The sequence below is a fragment of the Eulemur rufifrons genome, chromosome 2 (genome assembly GCF_041146395.1).
Source record: "Eulemur rufifrons isolate Redbay chromosome 2, OSU_ERuf_1, whole genome shotgun sequence".
Classification (NCBI taxonomy): domain Eukaryota; kingdom Metazoa; phylum Chordata; class Mammalia; order Primates; family Lemuridae; genus Eulemur; species Eulemur rufifrons.
In genome coordinates this window covers 114,862,626-114,879,752 of record NC_090984.1, presented here as the reverse complement: position 1 = coordinate 114,879,752, position 17,127 = coordinate 114,862,626, and the positions used below count along the sequence as shown (strand labels likewise).

Below are 17,127 nucleotides of genomic sequence, written 5' to 3'. Positions count from 1 at the left end.
GCCGGGCTCGCCGGGCCTGGACAATAGCGCCGAGGAATCGGAGGCGAGGAGAGGCGGCGGCCCAGAGCTCCGGCCCGGCAGCGGGCCATGCAGGCGGCCGCGCGGCCCCGCGGAGGCCAGCGGCGGCAGTGAGGCCGGGTAGCCCTCCACTTGCAGGCGCCCTCCCGCCTCGGCTCCCGCCTCTCCCGGACCCCGCTCCTGGGCGTCTCCGGCGGGGCCCCCGCCCAGGCCTCTGGGCGGCACGATGACCGACACCCGGCGGCGGGTGAAGGTTTACACGCTCAACGAGGACCGGCAGTGGGACGACCGGGGCACCGGGCATGTGTCGTCCGGCTACGTGGAGCGACTGAAGGGCATGTCCCTGCTTGTCAGGGCCGAGAGCGATGGTAAGTGAAGCCCCTCGCGGCGGGACCTCCGCGGCCCTGGGCCACTTCCCCGGTTCTTTGGGGGCAGTGGCTTTAGCTCCACGAGAACGGGTGGGGCGCCTGGGGTTGGGGCGGCAGCCGCCTCGGGGGAAGGCGGGCCACAGGTACCCCAGTCTTCCAGGAGCTACACCGAGAGAGCTCGAAAATGTTTCCTCTCTCCGAGTGCCTGGTGGCATTTTGGGTACGAGTAGGGGCCGAGCAGGTTTGAGCTTTGCCGCCCAGGAGCGTGGAGAGGTCGGAGACCTGAGATCAGGAGTCCGGAGTGTGCTGTTCTTTTGCACTAGAGTGACCTTGAGGAAGGCACTGATTAATCCGATCTTCTGCCTTAGTTCACTCATCTGTAAAGCAGGCATGAAACTGCTAGCGCTAAGAAAGTTCTTGGCTGTTTGACATTTTCAAAGAACATATTGCTGTGCTTTTTTCCCTTTTTCTTTTTAAACGTATTTTTGCTACATCTTTCGGATCCTGTTGCAGGTTGGCGATACTGGTTCATGGATCTGGCAACTCTGCATTCGGCAGAGAAAATGCTTCTTTGCCTTGCGAAGAGATTTTTTGTTCTCCAGTGTTGCTTGTCTATTTTTCATAATAATGCAGAATTTTGTTTGTACTTTTCACTGTATAAACGTCCTGCAAATTTGGAATCAATTTATGCGAGCTTTTTTGGTTTATGTAAATGGATGTTCATAAATTTGGTTAACAGGTGGGGAGAAGTTGACAGATGTTTTTAGAACCTTTTGAATCTGCCCTAATGCTTGTGCTTCACGTGTTTTGAAGCAGCTCTCAAGGTTCAAAGACGAAGTTGTTTGACAATAAGTGTTTCACATTTTAAAAAGACTCTGTAGAGATTGCCACTTTCCTCAATGACATTCTGTGAATTTCACTTCCCTTGAAAATGTTAGCAGTTAGGTAAAACTATTTTCAAATTGTTTCTTCTGAATATGAAAAGAGTTATCTCCCACCTATCTTGTTACATTAGTCTATAATTTTACAGTAGCTAACTATGTCAGCTTATGATGATTGTTGTGGTCCTGTATCTGAATTATTACAAACTCATTTCAGGGAATTTTCTTCAATTGGACTCTACCCAGAACTCCAATTCCCTGAACAACAAGACTCACGTATCTGTAATTGAATACTCTAATAAGAATATTGATGTTCAATTTGAATTGAAAAATGGTGATTTAGAGTACATTGCCCACGGATTATCTTTATAAGGCTCCCCAAAATATCTTAAGATTGGAGAGAAATTATTTCCTTTTAAGGGGGCGTTTTAAAAGTTTTTAACATATTGGGTATATTTTTCTGAGACTGAGTTGTTATTTGCCTTTTAAAAACAAGTAGAATGTCAAGTGTTAGTGTGCTTTTATGTGTGACTAACACATAATAACCGTACTCTACCTCTGCATGTTTTGCCATTTGGAAAACTTTACATAGTGAGTTGGAAAGTGTGGGCTTTTAGGTTCACGTAGCTTCTTTTGAGATTGAAAGCATGTGTAGATTTGTAATCAAGTCTTTGAAATCTGTGTTAAAAATAATACATGTAACCTTCACATCATGTGCTTAATTTGATTCATTATACAAAATCCTTTGTATAAAATTTTTTAACCATTAATGCTTAATGTCCTGCTATCACAGAATCATACTCTTCTAACGTGGTAATATAAAAATCTCTTTTTTACTGTTTATAATTTATGATTTGGAAATAGCCCCTTACCTCCATTCCTCCATTTGGAAGATTGGGGGCTGTGCTGTAAAGCAGGTTGAATGATTAAAACAAAGTGACTTTAATTTTTATCCAGCAGGGGAAGGCTGCTGCACTAAATTACTGATGTGCCATAGTAAGTTTAAGCTGTAAGGAAAACTGAATCCAAGGAATGGACTTAGAAAAATTCTTGAATATTTGTGAAATATTGTTGTAAATAATATTTAGTTTGATGATTAACATTTTTTCTAACAGGAACTCCAAATAGGAATTATAGTCAAAATTTATTGAGTGCCTACTATGTGCCAGAGATTCTTTAAGCAATTTACTTGTATTGATTTACTTAATTCTCACTACAGTCATCTGATGTATAGTATTATTAGCCATATTTTACAGATAGGGAAACTGAGTCTCGGAGACTAAGTAACTTAAGATCACACAGGTTAAGAAGCAGTGTTCAAGCTGGGTGTGGTGGTATGGGTTTGAGTGAGAAATCTAGTCTATGGCTTGAAATTGGTATTATCATTAATAGTGTACATTACATTTTCAACGTCCATATTGTCTGCTTCCATCTGCTTCTTTATTCTTATCCTGAAGATTTATTTCAAAAAAAAATAAAAATGATTTTTAGCCTACAGATACTCAATATTGTAGTTTATCTCCAAGATAGCCATGAAAGTGTTTGTGTTGACTGATAGTTTGGGCCACCCATTATAGTGTGCTTGTCCCATTCTCCATTATAGGATAATTGAGAATTTTCTTACTATTATGATGAGCAAAATGGAAAGTATTTCCGATTTTCCATAAAGTGAGTCATTTGTCCAATAGAAACTTAAAATTATTGAGTTTTTCTGTGCTTGGGGTGGAGCTAGTCATTGCGTTTAAATGTTTCTTGTTTTTTTTTTTTTTTTTTTTGAGACAGAGTCTCACTCTGTTGCCCAGGCTAGAGTGAGTGCTGTGGCGTTAGCCTAGCTCACAACAACCTCAAACTCCTGAGCTCAAGCGATCCTCCTGTCTCAGCCTCCCGAGTAGCTGGGACTACAGGCATGCACCACCATGCCCGGCTAATTTTTTCTATATATATTTTTAGCTGTCCATATAATTTCTTTCTATTTTTAGTAGAGATGGGGTCTCGCTCTTGCTCAGGCTGGTCTCGGAACTCCTGAGCTCAAACGATCCGCCCACCTCGGCCTCCGAGAGTGCTAGGATTACAGGCGTGAGCCACCGCGCCCGGCCTAAATGTTTCTTATTTTTCCTAAAACCTTTCAAATCAAAGGGATTGACTGTATAAATGTTAATTTACTCATAGCTTTTTCCCCAAGATTCTTTAAATTTTCCAGATTATTTGTTTAAAACAAGATAAATACTTGATTCTTAACACTTTTGAAATATTTTATAGTCTGTAAAATTAATAAGCTTTTGTGATGTGTTAATTATCCACTTTAGAAATAGGCTATTTCCCAGTTCAGCTAATCTAGTGAGAAGCTGCCCAGTGCTGGGTAGGGTGATAGCTTTTGCATACTCGTGAAATGGGTGGTGGTATCTTTTTTTTAATAGGTTCTCTAAGAAAGGTTGACTGACTTGTCCAAAGCCACTCATCTATTGAGATGGTATGAGCTGGGATTCAAAATTAGGCTCTTGTTTCAAGCTAAGAGCATTGTCAACTATACATACTGCTTAGTAATTACAAATTGTTTGGGAATAAAAAAACGTTTATAGTTTCAGCATAGGTATAGAAAGGCTAGGTAGTTGTAAAATTTATGTTTGAGGAAGGGAGACTGTCTCAACTGTAGACTCAGTTCCTGTTGGAGCTTTAAGACTTACCTGAAAATAAGGAAGACAATTTGTTTTCTCTTTGACCTGAAAAACTGCTAGTTTTGAAGGAAGGCAATTTCTAAATGCAAGTACTGTGTCTGGGTAACTGCTGTAGCGTTTCCCTTTCGATAAGTTAGTGATTTGGCAAATTAGCGGCCCACCCTGCTTTAGAGGAGAGGGGTGTCCCACCAAGCTACTGAGGCCATTTCCTAGATTGCATCCTTTTCAGTAGGTTCCTGTTGGCAGAATATGTTGTAGGAACACATCCTTTTCTTCAATGAAGATAGATTACCTCATTTCTCTCAGGTTCTGTGGTGGCCATGTACCCGCAAAGTTCCATCTTCCAATGCAGATTATTTAGTGTTGTTTTTTCTTGCAGCTTATGCTGTACCGAAGTAAGCGTAAGTTGCTTTGTGTTCAAGTCATTCTACTTCTTTTCACCATTATGTCTTTACTACCTCTACCAGCCAGTTTTAGAATTGATAAAGAAATGTAAAGAAGTTGGAATTTCTCCACACACTGAAGGGTATCTTTAGACTTAAAATCATATCCATGCTCTTCATTCTGGATTACTTGCCAAGCATTGAGAATAGTATACTTATGTTTGGTTTTTATCTTAAATTTTATAAAGTAAAATTCGGTTGCATTTCAATATAGTTTTATCTATTATCTGACGTGCCTATTTCAGAGTTAAGCAGGTTAAATTCTCGCTGTTACTTGAGGCATGAAGAAAATGAGACATGGAGAAATGGCTTGAACAAAGTAGCACAGCAGCTAATGGTAAAACTGGAATCCTGTGCTTCTGCCGCTGTAGAACTCGTTATTGTAGGTGGGTCTGCCTCTACCCCTACTGTAATTAGGAGAGGAGATCAGAATACTTTGGGCAAAACAGCTTTTTTGGATGGGGGGGCACTGCTGTGGTGAGAGAAATGAACAGATAGCATCAGCACTTTTTTTTGTAGCTATTGTTATACGTCAGTAAGTAGTTAGAATCTTGCGCATGGTAAGCATTCCAGATGTATATTGAGCTACCAAAAAGAGCTCAGTATCAGTACAAGGGGAAATACTTCACTTGGAAAAGTTTAAACAGTTTTTCTTGTATACACCAGCTTTGTAGAAAATTAATAGGCCAAACTCTTACTCAGCTGTTGCATGTGATAACTTACGAAAGTTTGAGGGCTGTCACTACACTGGATACAGCTGAAGGGGTTTGAACGTAGTAGATGCTTAACCCAGGTGTGCTGCCTTTCAGTATAATGCTACCAATTCTTTTTCATGAGCCTTTATTTTAGTTTTTAAATGCCATTGTGTAATCAGACATTTAAAAAATTTTCCAGAAATTCAGGAAGGATGCACTTGGAGCACAGACCTGCTGTAGGTTTAAAGCATACATTTTTAAAGCATAGTCTCCCACCCAGATGAGATTTTGGCCTCCATTAACTCATTTTTAATGTGCTTTCTTCCTACTATTGAAGCAGAGTACCTAAGTCCCAGCCCTTAGCTTTGAGTTTTGTAAGAACGCTGTCCTAGAGAAGCTCAGAGGTTGAGCTGCTTACTTAGAAACGACAGAGCTGGAGCCATTCATTCTGAAATCCTTCAGTATTTACCCATGTCAGTACTAAAGCCAGGACCGAAGTTTCTTAACCCCCAAACACTCCCTTATAGTTCCCATACTGTCTGAATCTGATTGGTTGATATCGAATATACAACCATAAAAGTATTATAGGAGTTCTCTGTACTCTCTCATTTCTCCAGTGAAAAGAACTGAGATCTTCTAAAGAAGTGAATTTTCCAGCTGAATAAAGTTGTGTACCAGAAGTTTTAAAAGTCAGTAGTTTTCATGTGATGTTTACTAAAAATGTACTAGAATGCTTTTCCTAAACAGTATAATGAACCTGTGTTGGTTAACCTTTCACTTGCAATGTGTTTATGGATCATCATTACCAATACTCATTTTCCTACTGTACAGAAGTACAGCAGTGCCAATGAAATGGTAGTATGTTGATGCCTTAAAAAATCAACTGTTGAGTGCTGGTTATGCACTAGATACTGGGATAGGCACTTTAATAAAAATTCTTAGTTAATATTCATGGCATTGCATCTCTGAGGTATTATTAATATTTTTCCTAACTTTATGTCTTGGTGTATCGATTCTTTGAATAGTTTAGGGTTTTTTTTTTTTTATTCCTGCACCCGGCAAGAAATCTAGACTTTTTTATGTGAAATCTTTCCATTTTAAAATATTTGCTGTAGGCACTGCTTTGAGTTCTCTAATTTAGACTTTTTGAGACTGATACCACACTCTGCGTTACCAGCTACCTTCACCCTCGTCCCCAATCGAGGTGTTTTGGTTTGGTTTGGTGGGGATTAGCAAGGAGATACAAGAAAGGCCTTCACATTTCGTTTTATAGGAAGAACCAAGATGTCATGAAGCAGGTAGGGAACATTTTTAATGACCTAATTATTTATACTCATAATTGTACTATTGTCACTTTTTCTTGCAATTTGGTATATGATAGTTTCTACCTGCAGTTGTCTTGGTGATATTCTGAGTGGCATTTCCCCTCCTGTACCACTGGTCCCCTATTTCCTGAATGTACAGACCTCTGTTACTAGTATTATTTGGGGTATCTGTGTGTCAGGATACACAGATCTATCTCATTTAAAAATAGCATAGTATTCTACTGCATTATTTAATTCACACAGTACCCTGTTGGTGACTTAGAGTAGCATTTCTCAAACACTTTTTTCCTTAGGCTACCTTTATACTCTTAAATTGAGGGTCCCCAAAAGCTTTTGTTCATTGGAGTTGTATCTATCAATATTTGCCATATTAGAACTTAAAACTGAGACTTTAAAAGACATTTATTTCACTTTAAAATGTTTTAACCTTACGTAATAGCCAAATAACATTTTTAAGAAAAATAACTTTTCTAAAACAAAAGAATTTAGTGAGAAGAGTGTCATTTTTATATATTTTTATGGATCTCTTTAGTATCTGGCTTAATTTTTAAAAACCAAGATTTTCATCTGCTTCTGCATTCAGTCTTTTGCAATTTCAGTGTGGACTCTGAGAGAGAGTGACAGAAAAAGCAAATAACCTCTTAGTGTCATTATGAAAATAGTTTTGACTTCCCAGACCTCTTGGTGTCCCCAGATCACACATTGAGAACACCTGGTATCGATTGTTTCTGAAGGTTTTTGCCATTACAGACACTGATAATGAAATCTTTATTCATATACCTTAGCACCTATGTGAAGGTGTAGGACAATTTCCTAGAAGAATTGTTGGATCAAAGCATAGTATGTGTTTAAAAGTTTGGTAGGTAAAGATAAATGGCCCTCTAAAAAGGTTGTGGTAATTTTCAGTCTTGGTAGTAGTAAATGAGTATTAAGGATCTCCCCCCTTTTTTTGAGGAAATACATATACAAATATCAATTAGTAGACTTATCAGAACTTCTTTGGAATACGGACTCTGACAAGCATTTGCTGTGCAGAAGTACTCTTTAGTTTACCTTTGCTGAGGATTGTTGGTTTGTAGGTGGTCTGAAATGATCCATTCCACAATGACAAATTTAATTACATGTACTGATGCATTCCTTTTAGCTTGATCACTTTCTCTTGATTTTTCTTCATCTCTATATTTCCTTCATAAGATTTCAGGTTGAAGTAGGGAGGCCTTTCTCAAGTCTTGATATTGGAGTTTTCTGTATAGCATTGTCTTTCTCTGGTCTGTGTGACAGAGTGAGTGTCTTTCTCAGATTTGAGGGAGGAGGTGTCTCCAGGGGATAAGGGTATCTATTTCATTGGGGAGGATAGATGTGTTTCTCAAATGAGTCAGAGTGAGAAGAGGGGCTGTCTTGAACGTGTGCTTTAGATTATTAAGTTATACTGGATGTACTCGCAGTCAGAAGCACGTATTACACTTAGTGAGAACCTTCTCTGCCTCTTCTTTTATGTTGCTAAAGTCTCCTAAGGATCATCTTCATTTCTTCCCTATCATCTTTGCTACCATGCTAAATGCTTCCCATCTAAAGTTGAACTCTATAGCCTCATCCATACCTATACATTAATAGGATAGAATTACTAGTCCAGTACTATAGCTATAGCAACCTATACAAATAAACCTGTTGCAGAGAGGAGTGTGTTAGTTCATATTAACACTCAGCTGATCTTTTTCAGTTGACTGGTGAAGCGTTCCTAACTTGGCCCAATAAAAACTAGTAGACAGTGGGGGAGAAACCTTATAGATGGAGGAGGAGTAAGACTAGTAATGTGTCTTTTAGTTATTATCTTACTTAGCCCCCAAATTGATAAGCTGCTTCCCATGTTCCAGCCTATGTAGCCTGCTTTTCTCTTAGGGAATATGGTATCAGGGACCAGAGCTGGATTTTCTAAAATATTAATGGTATCTCAGACCAATGCCACAGGGTATGGCTGAAATGAGTTTCAGGAGAGATACTTCCCCTAACATCCTGAATGACCCAGAGAAAATTTGCTAACACCAGAGGCTTCCAGTGTGTTCTTGTTTTGGCCAGGACTTTGGGAGGGGAGCACTCCAAACTTTAAACTTGTGATTTTTTTTTTTTCCCTTTCTAATTATCCCTACTGGGGGTTTTGAAGTAAATACAAAAAGGACTGGTACTTAAAAAATAAAAAATAATTGCTAATAGGGATTAGGTAACTTACAATGTCATACCACTGAACTGCCGATGTTTTTGTTTTTGCAGCTGCCAAGTCAAGTGTGTGTTTCTTATTTATTTATTTATAGCAGCAAGAATGCTCAGAGAAAGTGTGTTTCTTGAAAGCACAACTTGAAGTGGTGACTTCAATCCCCTGTGCCCATGTGTTGTTGACTTCTCTTAAAGTTAAAAAGAATTGCTTTTTAATGGTAGTATAATACATCAAAAGGGTAAACAAATCTAAGTATTCAACTTGATGAATTTTTCACAAAATAATCAGCACACATATGAAGAAACAGAACTCTAGATACCCACTTCATGTTACTTCCTAATCACTCTTCCCCCAGGGATAACTGCTGGCCAAACCAGAGATTAATTTGGCCGCTTTGTGAACTTTGTATAAATGGAATTATATGGTATATGCCTTTGTCTCAGGTGTCTTTCACTCATGTTTATAAGATTCATATCTGTTGTTGTGTCCACTTATGTTTGGTTCATTCATTAACACTGTTATATTCCATTCTATGAATATTTACACTTTAACTTTTTTAATTGCTTTTACATACTATATAATTCACCCATTCGAAGTGTACAATTTGTTGTTTTTCAGTATATTCACAGGTTTATGCAACCATCACCACAATCTAATTTTAGAACATTTTGTCCCCTCCCAAAAGAATTCATGTGCCCTAAGCAGTCACTATTCATTCACTTCCACTTTTCATCCATCCTTAACCAACCACTGATCTATTAATATTTTCTGTCTCTGAATTTACCTATGCTGGACATTTCATATAAGTGCAGTCATACAGTATGTGGTATTTTGTGACTGGCTTCTTTCACTTAGCATAATGTTTTTCAGGTTCATCCATGTTGTAGCATGTATCAGGATTTCATTACTTTGTATAGCTGAATAGTATTTCATTGTATGGCTATGCCACATGTTATCTATTCATCAGCTGATTGATGAATGTTTGGGTTTCCATTTTTTAATGTTATGAATAATCATACTATGAACATACATGTACATGTTTTTGCGTGGGTGTGTTTTTATTTCCCTGGGTATGTTACTGAGGAGGTGAGTTGCTGGGTAACTCTGCTTTTTGAGGAACTGCAAAACTTTTCCAAAGGGGATGCCTCATGTTATGTTCCCACAAGCAATATACGAGAGTTCCAATTTCTCCACATTATTGCCAACACTTGTTATTGTCTGTCTTTGGTTATAGATATCCTAGTGCATGTGAAATGGTATGTCATTTGTGGGTTTGATTTGCATTTCCCTAATGACATGATGAGCATCTTTTCATATGCTTATTGGCTGTTTGTATATCTTTTTTGGAGAACTGTCCAAGTCCATTGCCCACTTTTTAATTGTGTTTTTTTAGTATTGAGCTGTAAGAGTTCTTTATATATTCTGGATATGAGTCCTTTATCAGATATATGATTTCCAAATATTTTATCCCATTCTTTGGGTTATCTTTTCACTTGATGGTATTGTTTGCAGCACAAACATCCAAAAGTTTTTCATTTTTATGATGTCCAATTTATCATTTATCAAATGATGTCCAAGTTTTTCTTTGGAGTAGCTTGTACTTTTGAGTAGTTTAGCTTTTAAAGAGGCATTACTCAATTTGATTCTATGCCACTAGACCTCTTGCATGCTCTGGAATATGATTTTATAAAGTAATCAATTCTTTCATCAATTCTGTTTTACTTAGTTTTCTAGTGATGGGTTGTTTTTAAGGGCATGAGTTGTATTTCAAAGTAGGTTTGTTCGAATGTGTTTTCTCATAGAAACTGTTAGCAGCCTCCAAGTGGAGGTTTTTTTCAAGTTATTGGTGATCATCAGGAAAGGAATTTCAGGATGCACTATGTAAGCCAAGCAAGTGAAAGATTTTTTTTTTTTTTTTTTTTTTAATTGAAAGCATAAGTACACTCTAAGGGGAGAGCGGGCGGGCTCAAAGAAAAGGAGGAAGTGGGTTTTGGTCTTTCAAAGTCTAAGTGAGGGGAGGAATATTCAAGGCTAAGGGGTTGGCTTTTACTAAGAATTTGCATAGTAATTCCTGGAATTGGGTTCCTTCCCATTTTTATAATTTATATGGTTGTCTCAGAACTGTTGTGGTGATTTCAAGGGTAGAGAAATTTTAAAACAATGTAAATGATACTGTAATTAGCCAAAGTTCATGACAAGCTGGTTCTTGCCTGAGCTTATCAGCGGCCCCCCACACCCCTTAGCTTCTGTTTGAGGGTTGTTTGCTTTAACACCTGCACCTGCTCTGCAAGCCCCTGTATCCGGTCTCAGCCCTGTCTCCTAGCCTCTTACTCTAACAAAACCATGTTTTAAGTATAATTATATACCTTGACTGATCTTTAAAAAGTAAATTTGATCTATAGTGTACCTGACATACTTTAAGATTTCAATAGAAAATAATAGAACACAATTTTTGTTCTAGTGGTAAAAACAGTGGAAAACTACAAAGATAGTTAAAGTCTTTTATACTTTTAAGGGACTCTAGGTATTGAGTTCATTCTGTTAATTCACCTGCTGCTTTTTTTGTTTGTTTTGAATGTATCTCTAGTGCAGCTCTTAATAATCACCAGAATAAAAGCCCAGTAATTGTGCATAAAGAGAATGGAAGGGGAACTGGAAAATTTGTTTTAATTAATCTGGCAAAAGGTTGGAAGAAGTTAGAAGAAGAGGAAGATGATAAAAACAATTTTCTCTAAAATGTGAGAATGCTTATCTGAACCTCAATAAGCCAAAAATAGTTTTTTTTAAAAAAAGAAAAGGCTGAAGGAAATGGACTTGGGGGGCACAGGTGGAAAAAATTACAGAGAATATTTAGTTACCTTAAGTGCAGAAAGCATAAGAAACAGATTTTGAGTTAATCAGGTCATCTGTGCTAGACATAGTATGAGGATTCGTATCAAGTAGGAAGCTGTTCTTGTACACAGAAAGCTCACAAGTTGAGTCATACAACTTGGTAAATGCTGACCTTTTGCTATATTCAGTATCATTTAGCACTGTTGTGAGCACATAGTAAATCACTAATATTGGACAGCATTATAAAACAAACTAATTTTAACATAAAAGCAAACTAAATTTGGAAATAAGAGCACTCTTCACAAACATCTAGCCGCTATTTGGAATGGGTAAAGCAACTGTTAAATGTAATGTGAGAAGAAATGAAAGTTCTGTGAGAGACAGCTGCAGAGAAAACTGCTGCTTCTCAAGCATTTTGGGCCAGAATTTGTCTTTCGGTAGTGCTTCCAGGTGTAATGAGTGCTTCCAGGGTTGATGAGAGGAGAGAGGTATAATTTTAGTCTTTTAAAATTTGCTTTTTCTCACAAAGCAGTAATTATTTTCTAAATATCATGAGTCATAGGATACTGCCAGGGAAAAGACAAATGTGCAGATTAGCTTACTATGAGGAATAAATTGATTATTTGAAGATGGAGAAGCATGGCAATTCCTGTATTAAGAAATAGAAATATGAGACTTTTGGAAAGGCAGAATTTGGGGATGTACTTGGATAGTGGCTTATGCTTTATGGTTTCAAACTTTTTTTTAAATGTTTACTGGTTTATTATAAAGTATACAGATGAACTGCTGGGTGAAGAGATGTAGAGCAAGGTATGGGGGGGGTGCGGAGCCACCCTCCTGACACCTCCATGTGTTCAGCAACCAGAAGATCATCAAATCCTGTGGTTCAATGTTTTTTTTTTTGTTTTGTTTTGTTTTTTTTTGAGATGTGTCTTTGTATGTTGCCCAGGCTGGTCTCGAACTGCTGGTCTCAAGCAATCCTCCTGCTTCAGCGTTAAGAATCTGTTTTCAAACTTTTGCAGACGAATTCTCATTTTATTCTTAGTCTTGAGACATAGCTCAGATTCTATTATAATCCTCATTTGCATATTTCAAAGTATTTCTCTAAGTCACACAGTATATCAAAGATTTAAACCCAGATATCTGGCTTCACACTGTACTGTTTCACTACTTTGTGCTGCCCATAAATTGTTAGATTTCTATTACTGTCCAGTCTTGACTCTTCGTATTATCATGTCTTGTTAAAAGTAAGCATATATAAAATAATAGTTCTTAGGTTATAAGTTACTGTATTTAAACATAAATTGCTTTAAAAATAATATTTTCTTAACCGAAGTTGTATGTGTATCAGATGTTAAAAAAGGAAATGTGTGTGTATGTAAGGGAATATAATTTTGTTGTTTTGCAATAACATAATGGGATGTCTTCTTTTTCTGTTTCCTAGGTTCTCTACTTTTAGAGTCCAAAATAAATCCTAACACTGCATACCAGAAACAACAGGTAAAATATTCAAGATGTGTTTTATCCTTTCATTTGATAATTAAATGGAAGTTGACATCTGACTCCTTACAATGAAAAAAAGATTACAAGTTGCCCTTCTAATTCTAAAATAGGATTTCTGCCAATTTCTGTAGTGCTTAACACAATAATTTTAATTTTTTAAAAAAAGATTACCTCAAGCTGAGTTTGTGTTCCATATATCGTAGCAACTGAGCCCTAAAGTTTCCTGATTTTTGCCTACAGAAGTGACCATTGATGTGATAATTAGTGTTGACTAGCACTATCATCAAATGGTATTTATTCAGTACACACAAGATATATGGAGTGTTCTATACAGCCAGTGAAATCAATATCAGTTCTCTCATTGCCCTGAAGATGCAAATACAGAATAATTAGAAGAAAAAATATTACCAATCTGTTCATAAATAAAGTACTTTGCTTCATCATTGACCATTAAAATACTACTAGGAGGAGGTTTTATTTTGTCCATTAGATGATGCTTAAAGATCATGACTTGCTTGATGGCACACAGAAAGTAGATAAGGAAGCTAGTATTAACTCTTAAATTTAATTAGTGGTGATTTATTTATCCACCAAACATTCATACAGCATAAAATATTTTTACCCGGGTGTGGTGGGTCATGCCTGTAATCCCAGCACTTTGAGAGGCCAAGGCAGGAGGATCACTTGAGGCCAAGAGTTCAAGAGACCAGCCTGGGCAATATAGTGAGACCCCCGTCTCTACAAAATAAATTTTAAAAATTAGCCAGGCATGGTGGCGCATGCCTCTGGTCCTAGCTATTTGAGGGGCTGAGGAAGGAAGAACACTTTGAGCCCAGGAGTTTGAAGCTACAGTGAGCTATAATGTGACCGCTGTACTCCAGCCTTAGGGTGACAGCGAGACCCTATCTCAAATTTTTTTTTTCTTGATAGCATAATTGTCTGTTAAGCACTTTGTTGTAGTTGGTGTTCTTAAGAAAACTTTTAGGTATGATTGAAATAGCTGGAGACTAGAATATTTGGCTTTGATCTTCCATACTTGAATACATTAAATTCATATTTTGAGGTTTTTGTCAGCTGAAGAGTAAAAGCACATCCTGAGAAAAAAGAAAGGGTAAGCCTATTTTGAGAGTAAACAAATTCATATGTCTCAGGCTATAGGTGGTTTGATGATAAACAAGATGACTTGGTGAAAATCAGGCTGTTCAAGGAAGATAAAAGAGCAATTTCTAAAGTTTTTCAAACTTGCTAAATTGTCAAATGGGTAATTAAACTACACCCAGATTTAAACATCAGCATCCAAATGATCTGGATATACATTGTAGCAGAGCAATTGCTTACAGTTGTGTTAAATTTATTTTGTTACTAATGTAGTATTGGCTCTAGACTTATTCCCATGGCCCTTATTGATCTGATATTTATAAATATTTATCAGAATTTTAGGAGTCATCTAATTTGGGCAAGTTGACCCCCCTCCTTCCTCCCCAGATGATGATTATTTTCCTTCAACCTTATTCCCATCACGAACAAATGGTACTTAGATTATCCCTAATTTTCATAACAGTATGTATCGGACCCATTGTAAAGGTAATGAAACAGAGACTCAGTTATTTAACTTTCTAAGCATCACCCACCAAGTAGACAGTGGTATTAGAATTTATACTTTGGCCTCTTTACCTCTTAAATCTTGGTATTTTTATTCTGTACGTTTTTGAGGGAAGGTAACGTAAATTTAATTTTGTCTCACATGGAGCCTTATACATAAGTGCTCAATAAATATCTTCTGAACAAATAACCTTGTGAAGTATTTAGACTGCCAGAATTCCAGGTTAACTGCACATTCTTCTTCTACCAGTTGTTCTGCTTTGGTGAAATACAAGGTACACTAAAAATGAAACCTGACTAATTTGTGTCATATTGATCTTAGAATGTTGATGTGTAAATTATTTTGAGCTTGAATAGCTACTCAGTCACTGTTTTGCCTGCCTGGAATCTGTGATCTCTGGAAGTCCTTGAAGATAGCAAAAACAGTGACTTTGAGCTATTTTCAAAAATTCTTTATAAAAATTATAGATTTGTCCTATTAGTAGTGTTGCATAGCCAAATCAGATTATCAGTTGTTTATTTCTTGCTGGTATCACTTTAGTTCAGTGAGAGACTACTCACCACTGACAGTTACACAATGACAGTTACACAAATGACTGCACAGAGTTAATAGTTTAGTAGATAATTTTTTTTGTTTTTAGGGGCAGGGTCTTGCTATGTTGCCCAGGCTAGGCTCCAGTGGCTATTTACAGATACAGTCACAGCACACTACAGCCTCAAACTCCTGGCCTCAAGCCATCCTCTTGCCTCAGCCTCCTGAGTAGCTAGCACTAAAGACCCACAAAATTGTGCCCAGCTTAGACAGATTTTTAATATGGAACCCATTTGTTTACATTAACAAGTGTCCTTGCTAGTGAAGAGGATTAGACACTGCCACAATAGAATGATAGATCGTTTAAGGTACTTTAAAGATAATCGAGTCATGTTTCATTCTTAATACAGGAACCTTTATCATCCTAGTGGATGCTCAGCCAACCTTTGCATGGCTCCTTTTAGTTACTTATTAGTCAAATTGAATTATTTTTTCTTTATATTATGGTGAAATCCATCTACTTCTGCTCTCCTAACTAATTCTCTTTGAACCAATTTAAACAAAATACTGACTGACAGCCCTTCGGATTTTGCACATAGCTGTTAAACATAACTCTCCCTAGTACCATCAACATTTCTTGTATGAGATGATTCATAGAACTCTCTCACTAAGCGGGTCCTTTTTTGAAATGGTTGATTGCTATAAAACAGTGTATATATTAATATTTATTCACAGCCAGAAAGTTTGAAAGGATATCTTGGACCCTATCAATATTTTTATTATACCATGCATATTGTACAATAGACTCTTTGTACTATGAAGAATATAAAAGATGGTCTCAGTATTGTATGTAGAGTGTCTTGCTGAAATTACATATTAATAAAAACTGTTAAACTGTTTATTAAACTTAACTGTTGTTTAAAAAAATAAACTTTGCCTGAATAGAAGCGAAAGGGTAGGTATTAGAAGTTTGCTGCTTTTTGAACCATAGTACTTTAGTGAAAGTTAAAAAAAAAAATGGCCTCTGTCCAGATAAATGCTCACTTACTACAAGTTTAGCCAGTAATTTCAAGGGCTTCATGGACCTCAGAAGCCCTAGGTGAAAGCACCTGTTGACAATAGAGGGAAGAAAGAAGGTGTTATATTAATCCTATACTTCAGACATGCCTTAGTTATTAATATGCTTTGACTTCCTCTTTTGGTGTTTTAATGAGAGCATAAAATGTAACTCAGTGTTCAAGGATAGGATTGGCATAATGTTTCATTTGTTATCTTTTAGTACATAAGAATTGTGTACTCATTTTGTCTTGCTTTTCATATGTCGGTTAAACTTACCCTTAAGGAAAACATTGCTTTCATTTTATAGATTGGGCAAAGTATAGTGTAAAAAGGCGTTAGTTAAGGCGGAGAGTAGGGGTGGCCACCGGTAATATCAGTACATATTGCAAAAAGCAAAAATGAGTGCTGTTCTCAATTCCTATTGCCGTGTTCATTTGACTTATACTTTGAAGGAGTTTGTGAAAATGTATGTTAATCATTCAGATTCCTTTTTTATCTCTAAAGGATACTCTGATTGTGTGGTCTGAAGCAGAAAACTATGACTTGGCTCTTAGCTTTCAAGAAAAAGCTGGATGTGATGAAATTTGGGAGAAAATATGTCAGGTAATTTTAAAAATAGAAAATGGACACGTTCTTTTTAAGTATTGTGGTTTTCATGCTTTTCAGCTAATGCTTAAGGATTTAAATAAATTTCAAATTGATCTTTTAAATACATTGCTGCCTGTGAAAAGCTTGATTTAAAGGAAGGTATAATTTATTGACACCAAACTATCCAGCCTAGACCTTTGCCAAAGTCAAAAGTTCTGTATCCAACTGTTTTCTTTTTTCTTTTATATTCTCCTTTGTTCCTTCTTTTTATTTACTTTTTTCTTCTGCTAACTTTTCTAAGAACAATTGCCTTCTTGAGAACTCCTCTTTGAGTGTTTGCTAGCATCTTAAACTTAATAGCCCACAACCAAACATAATCTACTTACCTAGATGT

General features: G+C 37.0%; 1 protein-coding gene across 3 annotated transcripts in view; it reads left to right on the top strand.

Annotated features, from left to right (window-relative positions):
• The first annotated feature begins 244 nt into the window (after positions 1-244).
• PPP4R3A (protein phosphatase 4 regulatory subunit 3A) overlaps positions 245-17,127 on the top strand; it is a 43,534-nt gene continuing 26,651 nt past the window's right edge. For 2 of the 3 annotated variants that reach the window (XM_069489234.1, XM_069489225.1), the window contains exons 1-3: positions 245-386; positions 12,894-12,949; positions 16,650-16,748. In XM_069489234.1, the coding sequence (XP_069345335.1) occupies positions 245-386; positions 12,894-12,949; positions 16,650-16,748 (297 nt within the window). The remainder of the gene's footprint in view (positions 387-12,893; positions 12,950-16,649; positions 16,749-17,127) is intronic. The other variant, XM_069489240.1, reaches the window with a different exon arrangement.